The sequence below is a fragment of the Glycine max genome, chromosome 3 (assembly GCF_000004515.6).
Source record: "Glycine max cultivar Williams 82 chromosome 3, Glycine_max_v4.0, whole genome shotgun sequence".
NCBI lineage: Eukaryota > Viridiplantae > Streptophyta > Magnoliopsida > Fabales > Fabaceae > Glycine > Glycine max.
This window is the reverse complement of record NC_016090.4, coordinates 28,880,702-28,893,596: the sequence shown is the minus strand read 5'-3', so window position 1 is coordinate 28,893,596 and position 12,895 is coordinate 28,880,702. Positions and strand designations below refer to the sequence as shown.

Genomic DNA, 12,895 nt, shown 5'->3' with positions numbered 1-12,895 from the left:
GATTACCAGTGGCCAAAACTGATTTACAACAGCTATTAAAATTTGAATTCAAAATTTGCACTGTGTAATCGATTACACATATATGGTAATCGATTACCAGCAGTTTCTGAACGTTTTAATTCAAATTTTAAAGAGTGTAATCGATTACACACTTGTTGTAATCGATTACCAGAGGAGTTTTTCAGAAAACATTCTCAACAGTCACATCTTTTTGTGTGGTTATTGAATGGCTATCATAGGCCTATATATATGTGACTTGAGACACGATTTTGCATAAAGTTTTTCATAACAACAAGTGTTTATCCTCTCAAAGAGCAAAAATCATTATATCCTCTTAAAAATTCCTTGGCCAATTCAATTGCAATTCATTAAGGAATTATTTGAGTGCTCAATCTGTAAAATCTATCTCTTTCTAGAGAGATTCATTCTTCTTCTTCTCCTCATTCTCTAAGGGATTAAGAGACCGTGGGTCTCTTGTTGTAAAGGAATTCTAAAAACAAAGGAAGGATTGTCCTTGTGTGTTTAGAACTTGTAAAAGGAATTTACAAGATAGTGGAACTCTCAAGCGGGTTGCTTGGGGACTGGACGTAGGCACAAGGGTGTGGCCGAACCAGTATAAATCTGAGTTTGCACTTTCTCTTCCCTTAATCTCCTTTGTTTATTATTGCTTTATATTCATATTCAAATTGTTTTATTTGAATTAATATTTAAGAAGTTCATTGTTAAGGGAATTTATAACTTGAAAAGAAAGTGAAATAGATTTTTAATTGGGGAAGTAGTTTGGAATATCTTAATTCAACCCCCCCCCCCCCTTCTTAAGATATCTGAGGCCACTTGTCTAACACTCTCCCGACCATAAACATCGCCTTCCCACTCCAAGGGTTAATCTTTTCCCACACTTTATCTTTGATAATATTGAAGATAAATTTCTTGTTCTTTCCTACAATAGATGGAAAACCCAAGAATATGAGTAACACCCGTCTTCAAACAAGGTTCACATTCTTACTATATGTAATTTTAGACTTGAGAAAATTTATCAACTGACCTAATGTAGCAATTTACTCTTCAAGGATTCTCCTCACCACCATGGTCTCCCTTTCATTGGCTCTAAAGGAGGGGAAACTATCATTTGCAAAAAGTAAGTGGGATATAATAGAGGCAACCCCTGCAAATCTTCACCCGATGAAGCTCACACCTCTTCTCAGCATCTTTAATGAGAGTAGATAGTCCCTCAAGACAAATAAGGATAGAGAGGGTTTCCTTGTCTAAGACCCCTTCCATGAATAATAGGCCCAACTACCTCATCAATCACATTGACAAAGAATCTAACAACAGTCACATACATCATGATCCAGTTAACAAAGTGAGTATGGAACCCAAGCTTGATCAACCTGACAGGAAGATATCCCCAGTTAATTTAATCATAGGCCTTATTAATATCAATTTTTGAAGTTGCATCCTTTTTCCTACCCTTTCTCTTATACTATATTTTTAGTTTCAATTATTACCATTTTTTCATATTGTGTACTCTACTATTAATCTTATACTATATCAAAATATTTTTTATCAAATGCTAAAATATGTTTGTGATCCATCACGTGTACCCGACTTTTGTTTTTGATCCCTGATAAAATTTTCTTCACTTCTGCTCCCTGATATTTGAAAAGTTTTCTTTTTGTTCCCTACCATTATAATTTCTCTATTAGTTAGTGACGTAGTCATTAGCTTTTTAAAAATGAGTTGTGACGATTTCAAAACCGTCAATATTTATTTTGAAATTAAAATTACAATATATGGAGGCTAAAAACCATCATAATCAATTAAAGTAAAACATAAAATAAAATAGATATAATATTCTTCATTACAAACACAAGACTAGAACTAATATCCAATACAAATAGATCAAGCACCATCACTACTTTTGTTCATCATCAAACTGCACCACCTACACTACCAACCAACATCCATGCGCACCACCATTGCCATCAATGACCACTACCGTCGTCACACCATTGTGCCACCCCCTTTACCCATAGATATGGTCACGCACCAACCCCGCCACCCTTCTTCGATGTCGCCCTGCCTCCACCTCCAAATTTGACATCAGCACGACCCTTACGCCCAACCTCGTTGCCACTGCACTACCTGCCAAATCTCAATGTCACCATGCATAACCCACCTCAAGGACAATTATGAGAAGAAAATCAAAGATTTGAAGTGTGACATTATTGTTGGATCAAGTGGCCTCGGAATAATTAAGAAGGGGGGTTGAATTAATTATGAACGTGTCTTGACTAATTAAAAATTTATCCTTCTTAATGTTACTAGATTCAATTAGGCTTTACTACTAAGTTATGAGAAAATAAAGAACAAAAACAATATCTTAGACAAAAGTAAAGCGGAAATAAAAAGTGCACAGCGAAAAAATAAAGAGTGTAGGGAAGAAGAAGACAAACACAAGATTTATACTGGTTCAGCCACAACCCGTGCCTATGTTCAGTCCCCAAGCAACCACCGGTTCTTGAGATTTCCAACAACCTTGTAAAATCCTTTACAAGCAAAGATCCACAAGGGATGTACCCTCCCTTGTTCTCTTTGAACAACCAAGTGGATGTACCCTCCACTTGAACTGATCCACAAGAGATGTACCCTCTCTTGTTCTCAGTATTACAACCCAAGTAGATGTACACTCTACTTGTACCACAAAGGATGTACCCTCCAATGTGTTAAGGTAAAGAATTCTTAGGCGGTTAGTCCCTTGAATCTTTGTAAGGGGAAACAAAAGATATCTCAGGTGATTAGTCCTTTGAAATCTTTTGTTTAAAGGGAAGAGGAAGAATCAAAAGAATTCTCAGGCGGTTAGTCCTTTGAATCTTTTGGCAAGTGGGAGAAGGGAGAAGAAGAAGAATAGCACAAGTTTTTTGCCAATGAACTTTTCTTGAATAAAGAAAGTTTTGAACAAAAACTCTTAGAAGAATGCTTTGAATGAATGAAAGAAATCTGAAATTTGTCTTTAAAATTCGTGTCATGGTCATATATTTATAGTCATTTGATGACTCAAGTTAAAAGTTTATGACTCTTGGCAATTTCTTCAAAACTAGTCACTTTTTAAAAGTTGTGACTCTTTTGAAAACTAGTCACTTTAAAGGTTGTGACTTTTGAAAAATCTTCAGAAACTAGTCACTTTAAGAATTGTGACTTTTGGTAATTTATTTTTTAAAATAAGCCACTGGTAATCGATTACCATCATAGTATAATCGATTACACATCAACAGATGTGACTCTTCATGTTTAAATTTGAAAATCAAAACGTTTAGAAACACTGATAATCAATTACAAGTATTGTGTAATCGATTACACAAGTTTGAAATGATTTGAAAATGTTTTATCACAAGTTGTGACTCTTGAAATTTGAAATCTAACGTTTTAAAACATTGGTAATCGATTACAACTTTGTAAATCAGTTTGAAAACAATGTTGGCTACTGGTAATCGATTACTGCCTTCTGGTAATCGATTACCAAAGAGTAAAATTCTTTGGTAAAATTTTTCTTTTGAACAAAATTGTGCTATTCAATAGTTTTTGAAAAACTCATTTAATACTTATCTTGATTGAGTCTTCTCTTGATTCTTGAATCTTGAGTCTTGATTCTTTACTTGAATCTTGAATCTTGATCTTGATTCTTTACTTGAATCTTGAATCTTGATCTTGATTCTTGACACTTGCTTTGATTGAACGACTATTTGATTCTTGAAACTTGCTTGACTCTTGATTCTTGACTTGAGTCTTTGACATCATCAAAATAATCTTGGAAAGCATTGCTTCCACAACTATAGTAGGGGCACTAGATTTTCTAGGCCAAGGGCTGTCCTTCCCTTTTGAAGATCCAACTCCACACTATAATAAAGAATGGGCTATATCAAATGGAAATGCTTCTTCATGGGGCTTCGGAGATGAAACGAAACCATGGGCCACTAAGCTTGTATACTCTATTGATTTATGGCAAGATCAAGTTCCATACTTCATAGAAGAGGCTAGTGTTAGTGACATGTTGTTTGATTGCAACCATCTATTTTAATTCTAGTTAATGTTTTACTCATAATATGTGTTGAAAAAGGCACCACATTGGTTCATATTTGAGTATTAGTTAAAATAAATAGTGTAATATAAAAAATGTGTAGGAGGAATGAGTGACAAAGAACTAAAAAATAAGAAAATTATATTTTATTTAAAAAGAATAATAATAAATTTATTAAATTTTAAGAATAAAAGAGAATAAAATATAAAAAGATAGAAGCTAGCATTTTAAAAAATACTACTTCAAGTAACATCAATTTGTCAAACAAGATTCAATTAATAGAAAAAGCTAAAAAATAATTGAAATAATTAGCCAAACATAGCCTTATTTTATTTCTTTAATTTTCAGTTTACGGGAATTTTTCTTTAAGAAGGTTGCATTGGCTATCGAAATTTTATTGAAAAAATATAACTGAAGATCTAATGATTTTATATCGGAATCAAACCTAATTCTTATGATTAAATTGTAAAGATAATTATCATTCGAAATTTAATTAAAATAAATAAATTTAATTAATAATTATTTTTATCAATTAAATTTAAGTAATATGCAAATAATTTAATTTTAATTTTAACATATTAATTATTTTTGTCCAATTATTTAGTTTATATAACTTTAGATGTTTACAACTTAAGTGCAAAAATATTATAAGATTAGTTTTAACCCTCGACATATTGTGAGGCACGATGTGACATTGCTTTCTCAATTATTTCGTGTAACACTAACTTTTGAAATAATTTGTTAACTGAAAATTCAGACGTGTATAAAACTTTAACTGGTTAGTAAAACACCTTTAAAAAAAACACAAATAAATTTGCCGATATACAAGTAACTATACACTACTGGAAAAATTAAAATTAAATTTTGAGACAAAATGATATTAGTCACTAAACTTTGAAACATTCATAGTCACATATATTAACGACAAATTTGTGGTATATATACAACAAAATTTAACAACTGCTAATTTTTTTTTCTATCTCAAAAGTATGTCTAACTAGTTGATAATACTTTAGTAGTGCATAGTAATACATTATTTAAGGCTTAAATATATTTTTCATTTTTAATAAATATTTGATTTTTTATTTGTCATCTAATAAATTTTTACTTTGCGTTGAGTTCCTAATAAAATAATATTTTTATTTTTTATTCTTGATATCTTGTTTTAATTTTTGATAAATTAGAAAATTTTATGTTTGTTTTCTAATAAATTAATAAATTTTATTTTAGTCTGTATTAATAACAAATGATAAATATTTATCACGAAACAAACAAAAAATTTACTAATTTATTAGAGGTTAAAAATATATTTAAACCTTCATGAAATAATGAAGTGTTAGAAATAATTCAAGTTTCACATTGGTTAAAAGTAATCCCACATTAGAATATATAAGTGAGGAGCAACCTTAACCTCTTAAGCTAATTTTTGGGTTGAGTTAGGTTTCTTACATTATTCATGATATCAAAGCTAATACTGATTCTAGGATCACGTTTTCGCTAGCCCTCGTTATGTGGTGACAAGCGCCCACATAATATGGTTCCAAAACATTTTTTTTGTGCATCTTGGCTAGGGTATATCCACACTCATTCGGGTCCATCATTTCTTGGGACAATAACATTGTCTTCTGGGACAGATGGCCTCTTGAACACTGATCCTAGTTGAATTCCAGCACCTACATGAGAACTTCCTTGGCCAGAGTGGCTATTATCACCTCTTTGTCCTTTTTTCTTTGCCTTTTGAGCCCAACCAACAAGGCGTGCTTGCACTTGTTCATCAAATACGGCCTTCTTAAAGTGTGTTCCCATCTACGTACATTGGGAGTAACATGTGTTAGAAGTTCAATGCAAAGAGACCTTAATTTTAAATAAAATAAGAAAATTGGTTTGCATTTGAGTTTGAAAGGAAACTCAAAATTAACTCACCTGTGTAACGATTGCATAAAGTGGCAGGGTACTATAGCTACATAGTAACTGAATAAATATCCTACAAAACCCAACAAAAAGGGGTAAGGAAAAGGCAGAAGAGAGAAAAAAATTGGAATTTAGAATGCAAATGGAGAAAGAAGTCAAACTTAATTTAAAGAAATTAATAAAGATAATTTGAGCAACAAGGAATTAATTTTGGTTATTTGGAATCTCATTAATACAAAAAAAATGGTGATTGAGAGGAAATGACTCTCCTCATGTGAAATTTTTGTGCTTTTATATAAATTAAATAGGTGAGATAAAGATTAAAAAAACAAACTTGCAGATGACTTGGTCGCATGAAAATTTAACATAGAAGGATCCATATTGGTGCAAGTGACTCTAGCATACCCAAACTCAATTTAATTTAATTTAATTGTGAGTTCTAACCATGAAAATCCTGTCCAAATAAAAGAAAAAAGTATTGTAGTTAGTTACCCAATAATGAGTCTTGGAACAATATAACGAACCCGTCCCATTATACAGGAGTCAAAGCCATATATAACCTGAGAAACATAAACATAAGGTTATACTTCTTTTGTGTCTCGATTATAAGCAATATTTTTTATTTATTTTTTTTTATCTAAAATATAAGTAAAACTCGTTAACCTATTTTTTATTTAATGAGATTCTCTCAAAAATACTTTTCATTTAATAAGGCTAATTTTTTTTTATGTTCAATATCAACTTCCAATAAAGAATAGTTTAGTGTTAATTTTTTAATTAAAAATAATACAATTTAATGAAGTTAACTAATCTTCTTAATAAATGTGGATTATTTTTTTTCTTCTAATTGAGACAAGAGGGAGTATTAATTAAAATTATGAAAAAACACTTGCAAAACCATAAGAGAAAACTAAAATGGAAAAGCAAAAGGAAACCATAAATTGTGCTTCAGTCCAATATGCTTACCCATATCCAAAAGAAAAATGCAATCTCAAAAGCATTTTGGAAGAGGATGAAATGAATCAAGAAGAGGACAATGTGGGGCCGATTAAACCAAAAGTGATCATCTCTTGGTTGGACCACTAATTCACCTTCTATGGCTGAATGCTTCTCAGCTACTTCATGAGCTAATTGAATTATTACATGCTCTAACTTAGCACCCACAGCAAGTAGAAGCTGAAAAATTCAAATTAATCAAAAAAAATAAATAAATGAAGAGGAAGATTCAGACAAGGCTGGGAGACAAACAATTAGAAAATAAATACATCAACTTGTATGCATAGAGAATTTATGGGTAGACACGCCTATGCATACACAGTATACAAAAACCAAATGATAGAAGACCAACATTTGTATTAATACATGACTCTTCTATAGGTAAATTTTTAATTATGAAAAACAGAAAAAGAAATTTAACAAACGACTGAAAATTTAAGCGTTAAATTTAATCAGGAATATAGAAATTTAACTAGTAAAGTATTTAGCTTACTATGGGAAAATAATTACCTATCCTACAAGAACATCCAATTCCATCGTTTTATTACCACCTCTAAGAGAAAGGATAGATATATTATTAAGTATTAACACATCACATGTTACACTAATATAATTGTAACTGAATTTTGAAGGATTTTTTAGGTCAATTTCCTACAAGCCATGATGAAACAGTTTTGCTCTTGAATTGTACTCATCCAGAAATTAAGATATGATGATGTGTTATCGGTTTGAGTAAAATAAAGGTACACAGAAAAGAATCAAAATTCATCAATATACTTACAATGAGAGGAATGAAAGAAATCCAGAAATATGCGTGCCAGCCTGGAAAAGTAAACCAAGCATCTTAATTTTGAGAGTCAAATTAATTTTCTTTGACTAGAAATTGAACTACCACTCCTCATAGGCAAAGGTATCATTGTTCTTAATGATGCTCATTGATCACACTTGAAATTAATTACACACATAAAATCCTTCACATCTTATTTTATGTGCAAGAATATTTTATTTAAATTTATTTCATCAACAAAAGCACAAAAAGAGATTAGTCGGAAATTGCTACATTCGTAAACAATGTCACATGGTATAAATTTACCAACAAAATTGATCACTCAGATCAATGAATGGCATTAAGTAGAAACACAAAACAGGTTCTGGATCCCAGTTTTGGGCAGTGCACAGAAGCTTCAAACATAGCAGAGCCAATAAGACTCTGTTATATACTAACATGTACTCACTGGGTTGGGTTAGCTGGGGTCATTGGGTTTATTATTAAAATAATAAAAAAATAGAAAAAACCAAAAAAATGAAAATAATATTCTAACTCAAACGTCTAATTTGTTTTATTAAGTATATCAACTAAATCGCATTAAATGTTTTTTTAATGTTGACTACTACGTTAAGTGATTTATTTTATATATATAGTTGGATGGATTTAGGTATGAGATTATCAAATCCGATTCCCAACTTGGCAAATCCATGAATAACACAATCAAAAATTTTGGTTGGGTCCCATCAGATTAGTCGGGTCAAGTATACCCATCATCACCATGCATGATCCATCCATATTGTCAAGAAATCACAAAATTATAGAAAAATAAATAAATAGGATTCAATGTGATACAAGATATTGACAAAAAAAATGAAAATACAAGATATTGACAAAAAAAAATGAAAATATAAAATTGTAATTTTTCTGGTCTAATAAAGTATGTAATCAACTTATAACTGTAGTATTCAATTCATAAAAAAAATATTCAAGAATAACTGTTTTAAGTAGAAATTATAGATAACATGGAGTGAAATATTAATCATAGGACATATTCCAAGTCTAGTAGCTTACCATGGACATTAAGCAACATGAAGATGACCACAAAGATCCAAAGATACCAACTGCAACCATGAAATTATAAATTATATTCATAACTACAAAGAATTTAAAACTTACACAATAGGTTAAACAACAAAGAAAGTTTGAGCAACTAATGGATGAAGGTTTGTGATAAGTATAAAAGCTTAAATAATTACTAGGGAATTATTCTTCAGAAGCATATACCTTATACCAACAACTTTCTTGAAATCATCTTCAAGGGCACGGATCATGTATTTATGAAAATTAAACTTTGGATTTCCTTTGCAGTGGGTCTAAAACAGAGATACAAAATAGATAATATCGTGAATCCATCATTGAAGTTACAGCCTAATAGCAAGCCCAAGGTAGAGCTAATAATTTTACGGCACATTAAAATCTTACCATAATGAAACCAAGCCTTAATGTCACATAATCTAATTTGGTCACAGACCCATAAAATTGCTTGAAAAATGATTTCTGAAAGAAACATGAAAAATGAGAAAGAATTATAATAATGTCAATAATAACATGACATAGTCACATGGCCATAATTTCTGTAGTTACTAGTATGTGTTGTCTATACTCTATAGTAAGGATCAATCACAATTTTTTACCCCTTAAAAAATTCTCATTTGGTAAATGAAGCTAGACTGGATCAGAGACATTGAACCAAAGAAATTTAGCTTGTGTGTGGTTGCATTATAAAACTTGTAATGGAAATGGTGGCATTAGTGTGTCTTCAAATGCTTAGAAAGGGATTTAGCATAAGTATATATATTCTCTATTTTATCAAAGTTTAAAACCAATAAATACTTATAAAAACCTTACCACCCAACCCAGAACAGCAGAATCTTTGCCAAGACCAGTAAAATGATTCTGGATAAAAGCATGTTGGTGAACATGAGTCACTGTGGGTTCCAAAACTGCATTAAACCAATACGCATATAAAGATCAGTTAGCAGAGGGTTGGATGGCTTATACGAAGTTCAATACTAAGCATATTGTGCTAATCTAATCTAATGTGGTGCATATTAGCATTTAAAGTTTCATGTTGGTCTCTCAAAGAGGCATAAATTGAAGCGATTGAAACGTACGTAAAATAAGAGATTGGATATGACTTAATGAGATAGATTTTCAGAAGTTCAATTAGCAACATAATTTGTAAAAAATTTATCAACTTAGACTTCGGCACATTGAATTTTTATTCTCAGTTTTTGTACATTTTCTTGTAAGAAATGAAGGCCATATTTCATTTATGTTGTTTTGGAATAGATTTTGATGAAAGAAAACAATGCTCATCCAAACTGATTGGTGCATAAATGCATTTGAAGTTTCATGTTAGCCATTCAAAAGACATACATTAAAGAGATTAAAACAGTTGTAAACTGAAAGATCAGTTATAAAAGGTCAAATCAAGTAAAATATTGAGTTTACAGTATATAATTGAAATTTAAACTGATGGGAGAACTGAGGGGTTACTCTCACTTCAATTTTTATATATGATGATTATAAATAGATGTTTTAAAAATTAGCAATCACAAACAGAAATTTGGCCTATAAGATCATGATGATTTGAAAGGCATAGTGTTTGATGGCTACCAAATACTCCATAGGATAATGAAATAATTGAACATAGATAAAGTAACTAATTAGTATATCTGTATACCTGGTTGTGTTTCATTTTTATTGTCATTGCCAATAGAGTCTTCCCAGTGTTTCCACTCACGTATCTGTTAATCAGAGTTAATTATTAGTACTCAAAAAAAGAGCTTTCATCAAGCACATCTTATAATAAAGCATATTATGCACTCACTTTTAGCCCTCCAAAAACAACAGTGAGAACACAAAATGTGACATGGGCCACAGCTAGGACAAAAATAAATGTATGAAGGTGATGCAGTGCCTCCACAGATAATAGAGGAACCTTGCCCTGAAAACAAAATTTAAATACATACCAAGATACTTTGGTTAGGCACATGGAATAAAATTGAATACCAAAGGCATAAAAATGAGAAATCGTCAAATAAAAACTGAATATGATAATTGAAACAACAACTAAGCTTTTATCCCACTAGGTGAGATCGGCTACATAGATCACACGACGTCATCCAACACAGTTCTTTTAAAAACTAAAGTTTCAGGAATATTATTAAGCTTGAGATCTCCCTTGACAATTGAATGGAAGAGATGACATGCATTTTATTCTATGGTTTTAATACCTTCCTAGCACAGTGTCCAAGTTTTTCTCCTGTTGCTGGTTGGTGATCCTCATTCTCACTCTCACTCTCAGCTAAAAGGCGCCTAGCAGTGCCAGAAATATCAGAGAAAGAGAAAAAAGTCTGAAAATGTGATGTGGTTTTTGTTAATTCTTCCTTTCCATTATCCTTTAGACTGCAAGGAAGCATATGGTGAGTCCAACCCACTGGAACACAAATTCTGATTATCCCATTTTGTGTTATTGTCAGTAGCAGAGAAATAAAGCCCAATAGCATCAACTCTGAAACGAAGACAGAAAACAGAAAAGGAAAAAAATATTGCAAAATTAATCACATCCCAATTTTCATAACAGAAGTCCCTGCATACCCATTAATCATTAAGAAGAATTTGGTGCATTCTTGAATCAAAATTATAGTTTTATCTCAATAACTCATGCCTACTTATTGTGGTGAAACTCTAATTTGAGAACCACACCAAAAAGCCAAAAATCATGTATAAATAGTTAAGGGCCTAAGTTTTGTTTCAAAATTGATCACATCATTCCATTTAGCCTATGAAATTGATCACATCACATTTTTCATATGGAAATCTCTACATACACATTAAAAATTAAGAAAAGTAAAATTAGGAAATCAACTCCTCGATAATTAACCATTTTTCACGTCTGATCAGTCGCGAATTCCTTACCAACAGATACACTCATGAATCAAAATTAGACTATGGGAGATATAAGATTAACTCAGCGGTTGAGAAAGGATGAAGGCAGAAGGGAGGGGAGAGAGGTCACGGATTTGAATTCCCCAACAGACATTTCTAATCAAAATTAACATTTGCCAATAAAAAAAAAAAAAAAAACTCTGGTTGACTTCATCACTCAAGTTAGTCTTGCTTGCAAAACTCTAACTTTGAGAACCACACCAAAAGAACAAAAGCATGTATAGTTTGACCACTTTCAAAGGTTTCTTGTAAAATTGATCATATATGCATATCTCATTTAATAAAATAATGAAAGGAAAGGAAAAAAAAATAAGTACCTTCTTTAATTTTTTGCAGGGCTTCATAGAGTGGCTTCTGATTCTTCCTCTTGAGAAACTTCCCTCCATAGTGAAGAAACCTTTCAGCAGCAAATGAAGCAGCAACGATCACAGAACAAACAACAGCAACAACCCAAGTGGGAGTGAATTCCAAATTGTTCCCTTCTTCACCTCCACCACCCATTTTCTCGTCACCCTTCTAAATCTCTCTCTCTCTCTCTCTCTCTCTCTATATATATATATATATATATATATATATATATATACAACTCTTCTACTCTCTCCTGTTGTGTTAATTTCAATTTTCTGTGTGGAAAGTGGAAACTATTTAATACCCTTTTGGCTCAATAACTCGTCACATTCAAAAAATTTAATTGTGCTGAGGTTTGAACTCTGAAAGCTCGAATTTATTATTGTCTTTGGATTGCAGGGTGTTCACTTTGCAAAACCCGCGGTTAAGGTGAGTTTTGACGTATGAACGTGTTACAACAACTACTACACTCACACGATTCAATTAATGCTATCTATGTAGTATAATGTATCTGATTCCGTTTAAATTATTATTCACTTATATAGTTTTTCTAACCTTGTATACACGCTTCTTATTTAATTAGTGCAAAAGACCAAGTGATTGGTCAATCACGTTGGTTAATTTTATCATATTACAGAAGAAAAATGTGACGTTATAAAAAACAAAGTATTGATTCGGTGCTTTAAATTTTTAAGAGGGTATCAATGCCTTTTCACCGCGGGATCAATGGAAAATAAGTTGTATTTGAAAGGGTAAAATAGTTTTAGTCTACAGATTTT

At 31.5% G+C, this 12,895-nt stretch overlaps 1 protein-coding gene across 1 annotated transcript; it reads right to left on the bottom strand.

Moving 5' to 3' along the window:
• Positions 1 to 5,343: 5,343 nt before the first annotated feature.
• Positions 5,344 to 12,631, bottom strand: LOC100811793 (MLO-like protein 1). The gene is made up of 13 exons (XM_003520311.4): positions 12,086 to 12,631; positions 11,054 to 11,331; positions 10,648 to 10,764; positions 10,501 to 10,564; positions 9,663 to 9,757; positions 9,237 to 9,311; positions 9,039 to 9,127; positions 8,826 to 8,875; positions 7,767 to 7,807; positions 6,956 to 7,165; positions 6,482 to 6,549; positions 6,002 to 6,062; positions 5,344 to 5,884 (listed from the first exon to the last, which is right to left on the bottom strand). The coding sequence occupies exons 1-13, from the start codon at positions 12,267 to 12,269 to the stop codon at positions 5,663 to 5,665; spliced, it is 1,554 nt and encodes a 517-aa protein (XP_003520359.1). The 5' UTR covers positions 12,270 to 12,631; the 3' UTR covers positions 5,344 to 5,662.
• Positions 12,632 to 12,895: the final 264 nt, after the last annotated feature.

Coding starts and splice junctions, on each gene's coding strand:
- LOC100811793 (XM_003520311.4), bottom strand. CDS start 12,269: ATGGGTGGTGGAGGTGAAGAAGGGAACAATTTGGAATTCACTCCCACT. Junction 11,332..12,085: donor CCTGCAAAAAATTAAAGAAG/GTACTTATTTTT, acceptor TCTTCGTTTCAG/AGTTGATGCTATTGGGCTTT. Junction 5,885..6,001: donor TTTATGCAATCGTTACACAG/GTGAGTTAATTT, acceptor CAATGTACGTAG/ATGGGAACACACTTTAAGAA.